The sequence below is a fragment of the Camellia sinensis genome, chromosome 8 (genome assembly GCF_055761805.1).
Source record: "Camellia sinensis isolate YWXY chromosome 8, ASM5576180v1, whole genome shotgun sequence".
Lineage (NCBI taxonomy): Eukaryota > Viridiplantae > Streptophyta > Magnoliopsida > Ericales > Theaceae > Camellia > Camellia sinensis.
Genome location: NC_138968.1, coordinates 42,955,151 through 42,969,451, shown reverse-complemented (window position 1 = coordinate 42,969,451; position 14,301 = coordinate 42,955,151). Strand labels below are relative to the sequence as shown.

The following is a 14,301-nucleotide window of genomic DNA, read 5'->3' as shown; positions in this document are numbered from 1 at the left end:
GACATTTATTTTTGTCAAATTAGTTTATATTTTATCAAATTGATGATTTTACCTTTTAAATTAAGTAATGGTATCTTCAATTATCCTTATTTATAACAAGATTTAAAATTTAAAATTAAATGTCTTAATTAAAAAATCAAAAATTAAAATGATACAAGTCTTAAACTATAAGAAATGCCTGTATAATTTGCCAATTAATTTAACATATCTCTCAACTATTTTAAATTGAAAATTTCTCAACCTTGGGAATATGGATGAAAAAGATTCTTTTGCACAGCATCTTCTCCTAGAGATTCGTTTTTTTTTTAATATTTATCTTCTTCCCCTGGATTCGACTCGGTGACTCCCTTCCAGGCACTTTCCTCGTTCATGAAGGAAGGTTCGTAATTCATTCTCTCACTCTCTCTTTGCTTCCAATTATTAAATTTCAAACTCATCCGGTCAAACAAAAAGGCGAGGTTAAGGAGTCAATCGATTCATTCATTCTACTTTTATTATTTCTGTGCAGAGATCACAATCGATTTTAAGGACACCTTGTAATCTATCTGGTAAGCCCTCCTCTATCTCTACTCTCCAACTCAACTTAATTGATTTGTACATAATGTTTTCTGTTTAAGTATTGATTTGTACATAATATAAATTATATAATATAAGCAAATAAGTTGTGAGATCGTTCTTGATGAAAACCTCAATCAATTTTTCTCAAATTTATAAATTTTTATAATGTAAAAATATGTGTCATCACATTATTGGTTCTCCTCAATTTTCCTTTTCATTTTTTAATGTTATGCTGTGTTACACACATTTTTCCTTTTCTTTTCTAAATCCCTCCCCAAATCCCTCAACCAAACACACCATTAATAATCAATATGGAAATACCTTTCATATTTTGTCCATTAATTAAAAAATCTTTGAAATTTTCATAAATATGGAAACTTTCTATTTTTTAAATTGATGATGAAATCTCAATATATTTTTCTCAAATTTTTGAATTTTTACTGTTCATTTGTTAATTACTTTTTTATTACGAAATAAAAAATATGAATCTAAAAAAATTGTCAAAAAATAAAATATGGACCAAAATTTATTATTGTTGTAACTCATGTTACACGAATTTTAAATCTCCATCACACTTTATTTTTTTAAAATTTTTTTTTAACTACTTTTTTGAGCCCCCTAATTTTTTTTTTTCCAATTTTCTTATTAACCACTTTTGATATTATTATTCAAAACTTGTAAATCAATTTTCTAAAAATACCATTAAAAAATTTTAAAATTTTCAGAAAATAAAATATGTGAACTAGATGCGTTCTGATTGTGATCGTACATCACACAAATTTTGAATATACTCCATACACTTTATTTTTTAATAATTTTTCTAATTACTTTTTCTAAGATCCTTAATTTTTTTTCCATACTTATTAGACCACATGAATATTGTTATTCAACACTTATATATCACACATTCCAAAAATGTTTACAAAAATTAAAATAAAATAAAAATGAAATTGAAATATAAAAAACATAAAATGCTATATGTTTTATACTTAGTTAAATTAATATATATATATATATATAATTAAAATAAAGTGAAAGAAACTATTTTTTGTTTTGGTTGGGTTAAGAATATGAAAAAAATGAATTAAGTAATTGTAAAAAAATTCATTTTTGTTTAATTAATTTTATTTTGTTTTTCCCGTAATTATTTTCCAAAAGTAGCATGAATATTATTTAAAAAATTTAATGTCAATTTTCTTATGCAATTATATTAAATGTATGTAAATAAAATATAGGGCGAATTACACTATTAGTCCTTATAATTTAGGGCTAGTGTCACTTTAATCCTAACTTTTCAATTGTAATACATTTGACCTTAAATTTTAAATTTTGTTCTAAATAACAATCAAAGATATTTCATTTGCAAACAATCTATTTCAAGGGCAAAGTTATCATCTAACTTATTTTGTGTCGGTTAACTTGTATATTGTTTGAAATGTAATGGCCTTTTTTTTAGTGAATAATGCTTTAACTTTCTTGGTTATAAAGTTCTGTTTGGTTTGGTTTTTAAAATGTATTTTCAATTTTTTTTCTAAGAAACTAAAAATTAATTGGTGAAAAAAATTAAAAACGCATCATGTTTATATAATTTTTTATCTTTTGGGAGGGTAAAAATAATTTTTTAAAATAATTTGTTTAATTTGTTTTCGTTAAATTAGTTTCTATTTTTTCAAAACTCAAACAGGGCGACAATTTTAATGTCATTATTAAACCAATCCATTAAATCAAAAAATTCAGAACTAAAAATATTTTATATATTAAATATAGCGATTACACATTAAAAACTTAATAACCATCAATTACATGATAACTATTGAAAAATGTTTGCTAATAAGAAATCCAAAAACATCAACAAAAACAGCTACTCATTAAAAATTAATTTGTTAAAAAAATAAAAATTTAAAAGATTTATTATTTTTATATAATTTTATTCTGGTGGATAGAAATAATTTTTAAAAATTAAGAAATAATTTTTAAAAATTAAGAAATAATTTTTAAAAATTAAAAAATAATTTTTTGACATTTATTTTTATGAAACTAGTTTATCTTTGATCAAATTGACAACTTTACAATGGTGTTGTCAATTGTCTTTATTTGGACCGAGATTTAAAATTCAGAATCAAATGTTTCATAATTGAAAAGTCAGGAATCAAAGTGATACAAGTCCCAAACTACAAGGACCGTTAACATAATTCACCCTAAAATATATGACTTAAAATTGTTATTGTTTTCACTTATTTTTCAAATAAAGTTTTATTTATGCACAATTGATTGAAAATACAAAATATATAAATTTTTAAGTAGATGACAAAATTACCATTTAGGTAAATTATAAATACACATAATTTTCTAATGCTAACTGTAAATTGAACAGTTCAATCGGTCTAAGATGTGTCTAAGTAGTTCAACTCAAAGATATTAAGGTCAAATTAGAGATTTTATCTATTTATATCCATGGGATAGACATTGGTTAACAAAATGATTTATGTTAAAAATATTTCTATATACGTTTAAGGCAATATTTATATATTTATATTTTTAGTTATGTATATAGATTGATTTATCTTCTTTTATTTATTTATTTATTTATTTTTATTATTCATAATTATAGTTAGAATATTTATATTAATTAATTTTCAAACTAAAAGTAAAATGTTGGTTTATAGTACTGGATTGAACAAAGAAAATAGTATTAGATGGAATTGGCAAAGACAGGTTAGTCCCAGTGTTTTAAATGGCTCTAGGTGCATTGAGGCGATAAGGTCCCCTATAGTCTAAGCGCAAGGCGAGATGCGCGCGCCTCACCGAAGCAAAGTGCAAGTAGTAGAAGAAAAGTAAAATTATAAAAAAGGCAAACTTTTCAACATAACAAATATATATATAGAATTTAAAAAATTATAACCATTTCCGATAATTTTTAAACATAACATGCAATCTTTTAAAAACTAGAAATATAATATCCAACAAAAGACATAAAGCATAATATTCAATCTTTTATCACTTTCTACTATCTTTTCACTACGTTTGGTCATTTTCTATAAAGCACGGGTACTTCAAAAATATTATCGTATAAGTACCGGATACTTCTCGGGTGCTGGTACGCGTACCGGTACGGCTGTACGCGTACCAAGTACGTCAAAAACGCACCCGGTACGTTTTATACGGTTAGTATATTGACGGGAACGCCACGAGTACGCCATGGGCATGTTTTGGGCACTCCAGGTTAAAATTGAGATTTCTTATAAATTAAAGGGTACTTGAGCAATTTTTTATGTCTATTTTAAAGAACTATAAAAATTTGGGATTCTTTTGTAATAAATAAAACACCAACAATGATTCATCCCCTCTTTTCCTCCCACCCCTTTGACCCCTCTCTCTCTCATTGGTTATTTTTTATTTATTTATTTATTTTTTTTTCCAGCTCCTCCAATCACCACCCGCCACGTGGCAAGGGGGCGAGGGGTGACCCAAAAGGGGTCCAAGCATTATTGATAAAACATAAAACCAAATAAATTTAGGGTTCTTTATTCTCTCTATCATTCGATCATCTCAGCTGCTTCCATATCTCATTCCGAAATACTCCCAAGGCTGAAGAACTTCGAAGGTGCTAGGGTTCCATGTCTATTCGATCATCTCCTTCCTTCCAGATATACTCCCAAGAGAGTCTGAAGAACACTTCGAAGGTGCGATTGAAGGGTTTAATCGAAGGTGCTGCTGATTGATTCTCTCATTCGAAGGTGCGACTGAAGAGGTAAGTTCATCTTCGATTCTTTCCCCTTTTCTTCTCCGATTCTTTATCCTCTTTCGTTCATTTTTTTTTTCAGGTTTTTGTGCTGTTTCTTCGCCTCTTTGGTTTTCTCTTTCTTTGATCCTTCATCTTCTTCTTCATTTTTCTTGAATTCTCTCTCTTTTTTTTTTTCTTTTTTTTTTTTCCTGATATATGTCCAGATTTTTGAACTAAAATCTGTCCAGATTTGTTGAACTAAGATCTGTCCTTATTTATTATTATTATTGTTTTTCTGATATATGTCCAGATTTTTGAACTAAAATCTGTCCAGATTTGTTGAACTAAGATCTGTCCCTATTATTATTATTTTTTTTTCTGATAAATGTCCAGATTTTTGAACTAAAATCTGTCCAGATTTGTTGAACTAAGATCTGTCCTTATTTTTTTTTATTTTTTTTTCTGATATATGTCATATATATATATATGCAATATGATATTGGTTGTAAAGCTTGATGACAAATTAAAATCCCTTGACACCTTAAATTCTCTTTCATAGCAGTTTATTTTGAGGGGGAGGGATGGGGATTTTGTAACTGAAAAACAGAGCATTAATTTGTGATGCTTAACCATTGGTTTTGAGTTAAGTTATCTGTCTGTTTCTACATTGGTTAATTTCCTTGCCATGCTTGATGTTGTGGGTGGATATGATTGGTTATTGTTTCATTGTCTTTCATGAACTAAAATTGAGAGATACTTTGTAGTTCCCTTTTTAGTTTTGATATTTAATTTTAATTTGTAGGTTGGATCCTTTAACATTAATTATAAAAAAAAATATCAGTGTACCGCAGCCGTACCCGTATCATACTTTTTTGGGATTTTTCCGTATCGGCGTACCCGCACTCGTACCCGTACTATACTCGAACCCGCACCCGTGCTTCCTAGGTCGTTTTATATTGAAAATTTTTGAATCTATGTGGGTATGCTCAGAAAAAAAGCACTTAATAGTTGGAGTAGAAAAATAGGTAAAGCCCATAAAGCCCGTGGAGCCCATGCCTTGCGACTCGAAAAAGCCCTCGCTTCAGTGCTTAAGTTGCGCCTTGCATATCGTGCCTCACCTCGACTTGTTCGAAGCGCAAGGCTACGCTTCATTGCGAGCCTTTTAAAACAGTGGTTAGCACAAATGTTGTTCTATTTAGTTTGTGACCAACTAAAGTTATGTCTAACCTTGAGTTTATATTTTAAGAAAATTGTGTATTAGTTAAAAAAAATTTCTCTATATTTGAATCGCTTTGGATGCAAGTCTGACGCTAGCAAAGACTTGCATCAAATACAAAAAATGACTTGCACCAAATATAAGACAAACTTTCACCCCATAAAATTAGGATTTTTTTTTTAATCTGTTTTCTAATTGATTTGAGATTCTCTCATATTTTTAATAATCAACCAAATTTTAACCTTGCACTACATGTCTAACCATTATATACTTTTATAAATTACACAAATCTCTTCCCAAGATAAACTATTCAGTGATATCATTTACAAGAGGTTAGCTTAGTTAACAAGGATAAAGATCATAATATATGACTGGTATAGATTCTGACGAAGTATAGTTTGAGGTTGATTGTAGGGTTGAAAATTGTAGGGGTAATTGGGGAATGAGCAATAAAAAAGTGTGGTTGGAGAAGGAAATTAGAAACGAGAGTTGAAAGTGAATAACAAGAGGAGCGAAATAATTTAGACGTGAATTTTATTATGCAATTGTAAATTGTAAATTTTAATTTTTATGTCCTTTGAAAAAATCTAATGTAAAAGTATATATATTTATCTTTTATGCTAAATGTAATTTTTATATTTCGTACAATTTTTTTGCTCTAAAATGTTACTAATCTATCAGTTAATATTTAAAATAAAATATTATTGATAACACAATTGAAACATGACTTTAGTGTAATTTAAATGAAAATAACTTATTCATATAATTTAAACTATTTTTTACTTTTAATTCTAAAATTATTACTTTAATTTTTAAGATAAAATTTTAATTATTTATTTAAGACCGTGCATATCATGGGTTTACCGCTAGTATATTTATATGTATGTATGTATGTATGTAAGTATGTATGTATGTTTAAGTTCTTCTGACTCAAATCTGTACTTTTTATATGTCTTCCCTAATTGAGAAACAATTATTACTTTGGCATCAAACTTATAAAGAAAGTGTTATTGACAAAGATTCCTAATTCATTCACTTCTTCTATCAAAGAAAGTGTTACCAGTCTACTCATTCTACTATTGTTTCTGGTGATTTCGGACTCCTTAGACAATTATCGACATTCTTTGTGTCTTGTGAGTTTTCCATTATTTATTCCACTTGATACGCACATACAATTTTGTATTTTAGTATTTCCATGCGTGTAAATTCTATGTATATGTAGTCCGTGGCAGTTATCTCTATATTGTTGTGGTATATACATAATCAATACCAAACTCTAGGACTTGAGCAAACAACGAATCTAGAACTATGAACTAAAAGAATAGAAAATCAAACTCACTAAAGCAACATAAGAGATTTACGTGGTTCACCCAAATTGCAGGCTATGCCCATGGGGTCGCTTCGAATTTACCAAGAGTCTCTCACACTAAATCTCACAAACACTCTCTCTATAATGATCTATCTCTCATCTTCACTATTGTGTATTTCTCTCTAAGATCACAAAACTAATGAATCATAAATATAGAGGTACATGGGTGTATTCATAGGATAACCTCAAACTCAATCCTAAATTAATAAGGAAATCAAAACCTAAATGAACAAGGAAAACCTTAACTAATAAAGAAATAGTTGAGAGTCCAAATCTAACCAAATACTAACTTTCTTATTTCGTTTCCTAATTTGATTAGGTTTAGTCTTGTTTCAGGATCCATCAACAACCTATGTTTCACGGACTTGGCAGAAGTGTCGGACACAGATACGTGTCTAAGAGTCGGATTCTCCATTTTCTTTGATTTTGGGATATGGAGACACCGATAAAAAGTTGGATACGAGTACGGGAATACATTTATTTATATATATTTTAAAAATATATGAAGGAAATTCCATATTTAATATGTAAAAAAAAAAAAAGAACAGTTGATTCAGGGATGGTAGTCCCACATAATAACAGATAGGAAAGAACTTCTATCTGTTGGTATTTCCATAATAATACTAAAAAAATATATAAAATAAAATTAAACAGAAATGACAAAATAATTATTTTATTATTATTAAAGAATGAAATACAGAATAAACTACAGAACTAAAAATACAGGAATGATTGAAATCTGGATATTACAACCTGAAGAACAGGAATATTAGAAAAAACAAATTCTAAAATAAAATAATTAACAGAGACGGAAAAGAAGGCAAACCGAAGCTTGTGGTAGCCACAGTTTCCTTAAAACAGATTTATTGCCTCATCGATGGGTGCTGGAAATAAGCCGGCGTCTGTCTCCCAAAATATGACGGTAGAAACCAGTTAAAGCAGAAGCACCTTTTGAATAGTTTCGGCGAACTTGACAATGACATCACTCTTTCTCTAACAAGAACCAAAGAAAGGGTTAGCAAAAAGAAGATAGGAAATTTTTTCGTTGGTGTAAAAACCATCTCCAACTTTCTTATCTGAAAACACCATCTAATTTTTCATCTAAAAAATCTCTCCAAAAAAATTCTACTAAGTTGAAGGGAAAAGGCTTTATACAAGTGGGGGAGTCCCTAGCCATGGCCATGAAGGCTATCATCATGAGAGCCATCAAATGCCATTAACCAAGGCCATCAACTCTAGCCATTAGGGCTAGACTTTCAAAGTTAAAAACTCATGGCCACTAATATGATGATCAACTCCGTCATTAAAAGATCAGAGTTTACAAAAGTCTTAAATTCTCATGTGCTTAATATATACAAATAAATATGTATATAATGATGTTTGAATAATTCAAACATATGGGTCACAAAACAGATACGGATGTTGGGTCACAATCCAATCCAAGCCCAATTTAAAACAAATGCACAAGCTAAGCTCAACACAACACAGCTCAGCCCAAGCTCAAAACTAGGTCTAAATCCAAGTCTAAGACCAAACCCAGCACATGCACATGCATATGTACAAGCACAAGCCTAGGCCCAATCCAAACCAAGACTGAGTCCAAATCTAAACCTAATTTATTGATACCCACTTTATGAGACAATTTTCATTCACAACCTAATGGTTTCGGCTCATCATTTTTGTATTGTAATCTTCTTACTTAAGAGAATACGATCCCATTTGGACCCACCTCAACCGATGGTTGGGTCCCACTTTAATTTCGAATTGAAGTTGCCGAAAAATCATTATTTTCCAATAGTTCCTCACATAATTAAAATTGGCCGAATAAAGAAAAATAGACAACGTTTAACAATAAAGACTTGGAGAAAGCACACAGATTAACTCTGCATTAGAAAAGGTATCTGTAGGCCTTGAACCCTTCATAGTGAAAGTCTATCGGAATTGCTGACTAACCAGTGAACATGATGTTTTGAGCTGTTTGCCGTTTGTGTAAATCGAGACAATAGACCTCACACAGGAGTTACTTCAACCATCGTTCGGTTATCATTGTTGTGTCTTGTTTGGCCCTGTAACGCTTGCTTGGTTCAATGAGTGTTTTTAAATAATTTGGCTTTGTCAATTCTTAAAGAAGCGGCTCTACTTCACAATCATATAGGTGACCTACATAAGGTATCTTGCTATACCACGATTGACTATTCACATCAAATAGGTCATTAAAAGCATCAGCTTAATCTTCCCCCCCGCAGGGTATCACTGTATAAAGAAATGGCAAGAGGATTTACTTCATTATTGACTCAACTGTTTTATGCAATTACATTGTCCCTTTGAACATAGATCTTGAAATCTCCAGTCAATTAAGTTAGGTTTTCCATTAGGGTAACACTCGCTAAAGGCCTTAACCCCATTCCTTCTGACGACTTTTCTACTAACTTTCGATTTAACCTTTTGGTTAACGGATCTACAGTGTTGTCTTTAGACTTTACATAGTCTATAGAGACAACTTCATTAGAGAGTAGTTGACGTATGGAATTATGTTTACGACGGATATATCTAAACTTTCCATTATACATATTACTCTGTGTCCGTCCAATCACCGATAGGCTATCACAATGAATACATATAGCAAGCACAGGTTTCAACCAACGTGGAATATCTTCAATGAATTGGCGTAGCCATTTAGCATTTTTTGTTGCTTTATCCAAAGTAATAAACTCAGATTCCATCGTTGAGCTTAATATACATGTCTGCTTGGAAGATTTCCAAGACACAGCTGGCTCTCCAAGGGTAAAAACATAACCACTTGTATATCAGATATCCAATTCACGTCACTATAACCTTCTAGTATTGCTGGGTATTTGGTGTAATGCAGCCTATAATCTCGGGTGTAGCATAAATAACTCAATATTCGCATAATGTCCTTCCAATGAGTAGCATTAGGATAACTCGTGTATCTACTAAGCCTGCTAATTGAAATAATAAAAACAAACCCCTTGATGATGTCAATATGATGCTCGTAGATCCATCGATCACTCTCAAATCATCAAGGAAACCAATGTATAAACACCCTCCAATATAGAAAATATTGATAACTCTGCTCTCTCAAAATTTGGACGGAGTTAAAACCTAAAAATAGTAAACGGCATACTTTATAGTAAACAGAGTCACAAAGACCGCTCGAGCACTCACTTTATTGCTCGAGCGGTGAGTGGTGTGAGTAAAAGGCAGTGCAAACATATACACCAACCACTTGAGTGCAACATTCACCGCTTGAGCGGTAAAATTTACTTCCCAAAAGTTCTGAATGCAGGTTGAAATACTGAAAACTCCACTTAACTGCTCGAGTGCACAAATGACTGCTCGAGCGGTTAAACAACTTTGACTTCTTTTTGGTTTTGGGGGCATTGCACAAAACAAGAAATGCTCAAGATACAGACTGAGAGCACAAACTTCTCTACACAGGCACAATTCAAGTTGGATTTGCATTTAAACACTCATAACCTTATTGAAACAAAAGAGCGAATAATATTACAACTAAAAGGACTTTTGTCAAACGGGATTGCCAATTACAAAAACCTATCAGAAAACATGAACAATTATGGAACCAATTGATTAAAAGCTTTTTTCTGTTTGATTTTACGTTCATAATAATATTCCCCCATTAATGGCATGATGGTAAGTGCCATTTGCCCCTTGCCTTGCGGTTCTGGTTTCAAGTTACAAGTATCAGTCTCTCCACAAAAAAATAAAAATAAAAAAGAAAATGAAAAAAAGATTGTCTACCCATTTCCTTTTAATACTATTCCATGATGGCTAATGACATTCATAGGAAAGGAGTCCCTTTCTAGTGTTTTTGTTACTTTTTCTCATTTGTCCAAGGCCTAGGGTGGTTTGGGCATTGGCTTTTTTAGTGACCTTTTGATGTTTTATGAAAATACGTGTAGAAAAAGTAGAGAGAAGGGGTTGGCTTTGTGTAATAACTTTTTGACTTTTTGACTATTTTGTTAAGTTGCCAAACCACCAGTGTCTATGAAAGTGATATCCCTGATTAAATGGTCGTTAAGGTGTTTGCCCATTTAAATTTTAGGCGAGCTATAAAGTTGATCTATGAATGAAAAATAGTATTTCTTGATTAATAGGAATCTAATAGTTTTGAAGAAAAGTAAGACAATGCTTTCTACCCTTATGAATTCAACTTTTACTGGTTCAATCTATTATTACGCTACAATATTTGTCTTTTCTCCAAATGAATTCTGATGCAGGGGAAAGAATGTTTCTAGAGGTAAAATTATTGTATGTTCTATAATATTCTAAATTGGTAATTGTCGAACAAGTAAATAGAGTATAAAACTTGACCAGGACTTGGTGGGTGACATTGGCCCTGTTTGGTAGAGCTGCGGGAAAGTGTTTATAGCTTATGCCTTAACAGCTTATAGCTTATAACTATGAACATAAGTTGATTTTTGACTTATAAATTAAGCATCTCCTGCCCCACTCAAAGAATAAGCTGATTTCTGACTTACAAAAAGCTATAAGCTGCATTGTTAAGCTAAACCAAACACATCAAAATAGTTTAAATTAAGCTGAAAGCTGAAATAAGCAGCTTTTAAGCTGCACCAAACAGGCACATTGACTACCTTAAGTAGGTAGCATATTTGATTTTGGCACATTGGAATTCATTTTTATAACAACTTAGTGTTTTGTTTGGAACAGGGTACTAGATTGCTTCTTAAGTAAACATGGCATTGAGTGGTGGAAAAGATTTTGTTTCGATGAATATTTATGACATGCTTGAAGGTTTCTCCCATTCACCAACGGAGTTTTGTATATTTAGATTACATGAAAAACTACGTCAGTTAAACGACAAGGCCTATGACCCAGAGATTATTTCAATAGGTCCTTACCACCGTGGTAAACAAAACCTACAAATGATGGTGCGGCACAAGTTACGCTATTTTCATTCACTTCTTCAAGAAAAAAATCAGAGTCCAAAAAAATATGTCGATGCTATTGGAGAACTAGAACAAAAAGCACGTCAATTTTATGCTGAACCTATAAGCCTTGATTCAGATGAAATGATCACAATGATGGTACTGGACGGCTGCTTTATCATTCAATTGTTGCGGAAGTTTGATATGGAATTCTTGAGAGATGAGAATGATCCTATTTTTAAAATGGACTGGATTTTTAATAGGTTGCAGCGCGATTTAATGTTATTTGAAAACCAAATTCCGTTCTTTATACTGTGCGAGTTATTTGATATGATCGAGGCACCAAACAACCATAACAGGCTCATTTATTTGGCCTTGAATTTTTTTAGTGATCTTTTACCAGGTACCGGTAAAAGGGAAGATGGAAAAGAGTCACACAGTAAGAGCAGTCATTTACTCGGGTTGATACACAGTAACTGGCGCCCCTCATTTGCAGGGTTGGAGCCTGTTGAAGATGCCTCGAATAAAAAAGGAAAAGGGAACTGGCGATTCATTCCTAATACAAGAGAGCTCCAAGAAGCTGGAGTTAAGATAGAGAAGTTTGAGGTTACAGGAGGTAGCTTGTTTGATATCAAGTTCAAAAGTGGGGTATTGCAGATTCCACCTTTAACCATTGAAGGCAGGACAGGGTCATTCTTCAGAAACCTCATTGCATATGAGCAATATAGTCCTGATAGCCAACTCAGTTATGTCACCGATTATGTGAAATTTTTAGATTGCCTCATTGACTCTCCAAAGAATGTCAAAATACTTTCTCGTTGTGGTATCATTGATAATTGGTTAGGTGATGATGAAGCGGTTTCCAACTTATTTAACAAGATTAGTGACACGGTCTCGGGGACAAGCACACATTTCCAGTATGCTGATATCTTCAACAGGGTGAACATCCATTGCAGCCAGCCCTGGAATCTGTACAGGGCAACTCTGAACCGGAATTATTTTAATTACCCGTGGGCAATGATTGCAATTATGGCTGCTTTGGTATTACTTCTACTCACTTTGACACAAACTGTATTTACAGTTTTTCGCTGGAAATTGTAATTGTTGGAGCGACAAAATAGATGGTCACAACTTATTGGTGAGAGTATCAGTGTGCTCTTCTTTATCGTCTTTAAACTCTCCGTTTGTAATTACTTTGACAATATTCATACATATATGTATAATGTGTATGTTTGCTCTGGATATTGATTTGCTCTTCAGTGAATTGTTCTCTTCTCCTCTCTTCCCTTTTTGTTATTCATTCTTTTCTGTTTTGTGTCTGCTTTATATATTGATTTGCTCCGGTGGATGTCTCTCTCTCTCTCTTTTTTTGTTTTTTTTTGTTTTTTTTAGTTTTCATTTTCATCTGTTGCTTTAATATGTAAACTAAATAAATATAGAAAAAAAAATGCTTGCGAGCTCTAATTGAACATTTTCAATTTATCTCTAATGACATGGAATGGACCATGTGAAGGGCTCCTACACTCTCTTTATCTCTCTCTATTCTTTTTCTTAGAGGTCAAAATAGGGATAATGTATTAGAGTATGTAGCACCACTCATTTATGACATAGTTAACCCATTCATTTATGTAATTTACTATTTTAGCAACAACTTTTACGCCTTTACAATCCTAATATTTTGGTTATTATGCTAAGTGACGTTAAAGTCTTGTCTGTTATGAGGTGAAGAAGCATAGGTTATGTACTTGCTATATTGTTTGTGAACATTTTGGTATTTTTAACTGGCAGGGACCAATAGGCTGGGTGAATTTCAACAGATAGAGGCAAATAGACTTGGTGAATTTCAACATATATAAAAAAAAAAAAAATAGGTTTAGTGAATTTCAACCGATAGATACAAAATTTGAACAAATAAGTTCAAAAAATTTATCAGATAAAAAAACTTTTTGAACAGATGGATTAAAATAAAAATTTTGGTGGTAAATGTCCTTTAGACCAACAAATGTTTTTATGGCCCTAATAGTTTCACTCTTATCCTTAACGACTTACCGGGGTGGGAATATTGATTTATCACCATTTTTTTTTTTTTACTATACTATTTATTTCTATTTTTTTAAAGATGCACGCAACCTAGTTGCACTTAAGAATAAAATATTTGTGAAAAATATATATAAAAAAAATAAAATAAATACATAAAAATACAAAATATACTGAAGTTTTGTAATTTTTTTTTTGTTGTATTTAGCGAATGTTTTAAAGAATGTTTTCACAAATATTATACTTTATTTATAGGGTAAATTACAAACACACCCCCTGAGGTTTACTTAAAAGACGAATTGCCCTTGTAGTTTGAAAATTTACAAATATCTCCATGTCAGAATTTTTTATTAAACAGAATTAATTGAAAATGTGAAATTGCTAACTGTTCACCTATATAATAATAAAATTATCTGAATTATTAATTGAAATAAAATTTTAACATTATTAAAAACTATTAATTAACTGG

General features: G+C 31.2%; 1 protein-coding gene across 3 annotated transcripts; it reads left to right on the top strand.

The window, feature by feature from the left end:
• The first annotated feature begins 315 nt into the window (after positions 1 to 315).
• Positions 316 to 13,059, top strand: LOC114309613 (UPF0481 protein At3g47200). 3 transcript variants are annotated; one of them, XM_082882555.1, is made up of 4 exons: positions 320 to 379; positions 509 to 548; positions 4,112 to 4,309; positions 11,578 to 13,059. In XM_082882555.1, exon 4 carries the CDS (start codon positions 11,604 to 11,606, stop codon positions 12,894 to 12,896), a length of 1,293 nt encoding a protein of 430 aa, XP_082738681.1. In that variant the 5' UTR covers positions 320 to 379; positions 509 to 548; positions 4,112 to 4,309; positions 11,578 to 11,603; the 3' UTR covers positions 12,897 to 13,059. The 3 variants fall into 3 exon arrangements, with proteins under 3 accessions (XP_082738682.1, XP_082738681.1, XP_028111201.2); XM_082882556.1 differs by lacking the exon at positions 4,112 to 4,309 and having other exon boundaries at positions 316 to 379; XM_028255400.2 differs by lacking the exon at positions 320 to 379 and having other exon boundaries at positions 399 to 548.
• The last annotated feature ends 1,242 nt before the right edge of the window (positions 13,060 to 14,301 follow it).

What these genes read in the sequence shown, in the direction of transcription:
- LOC114309613 (XM_082882556.1), top strand. Translation starts at nt 11,604, where the DNA reads ATGGCATTGAGTGGTGGAAAAGATTTTGTTTCGATGAATATTTATGAC.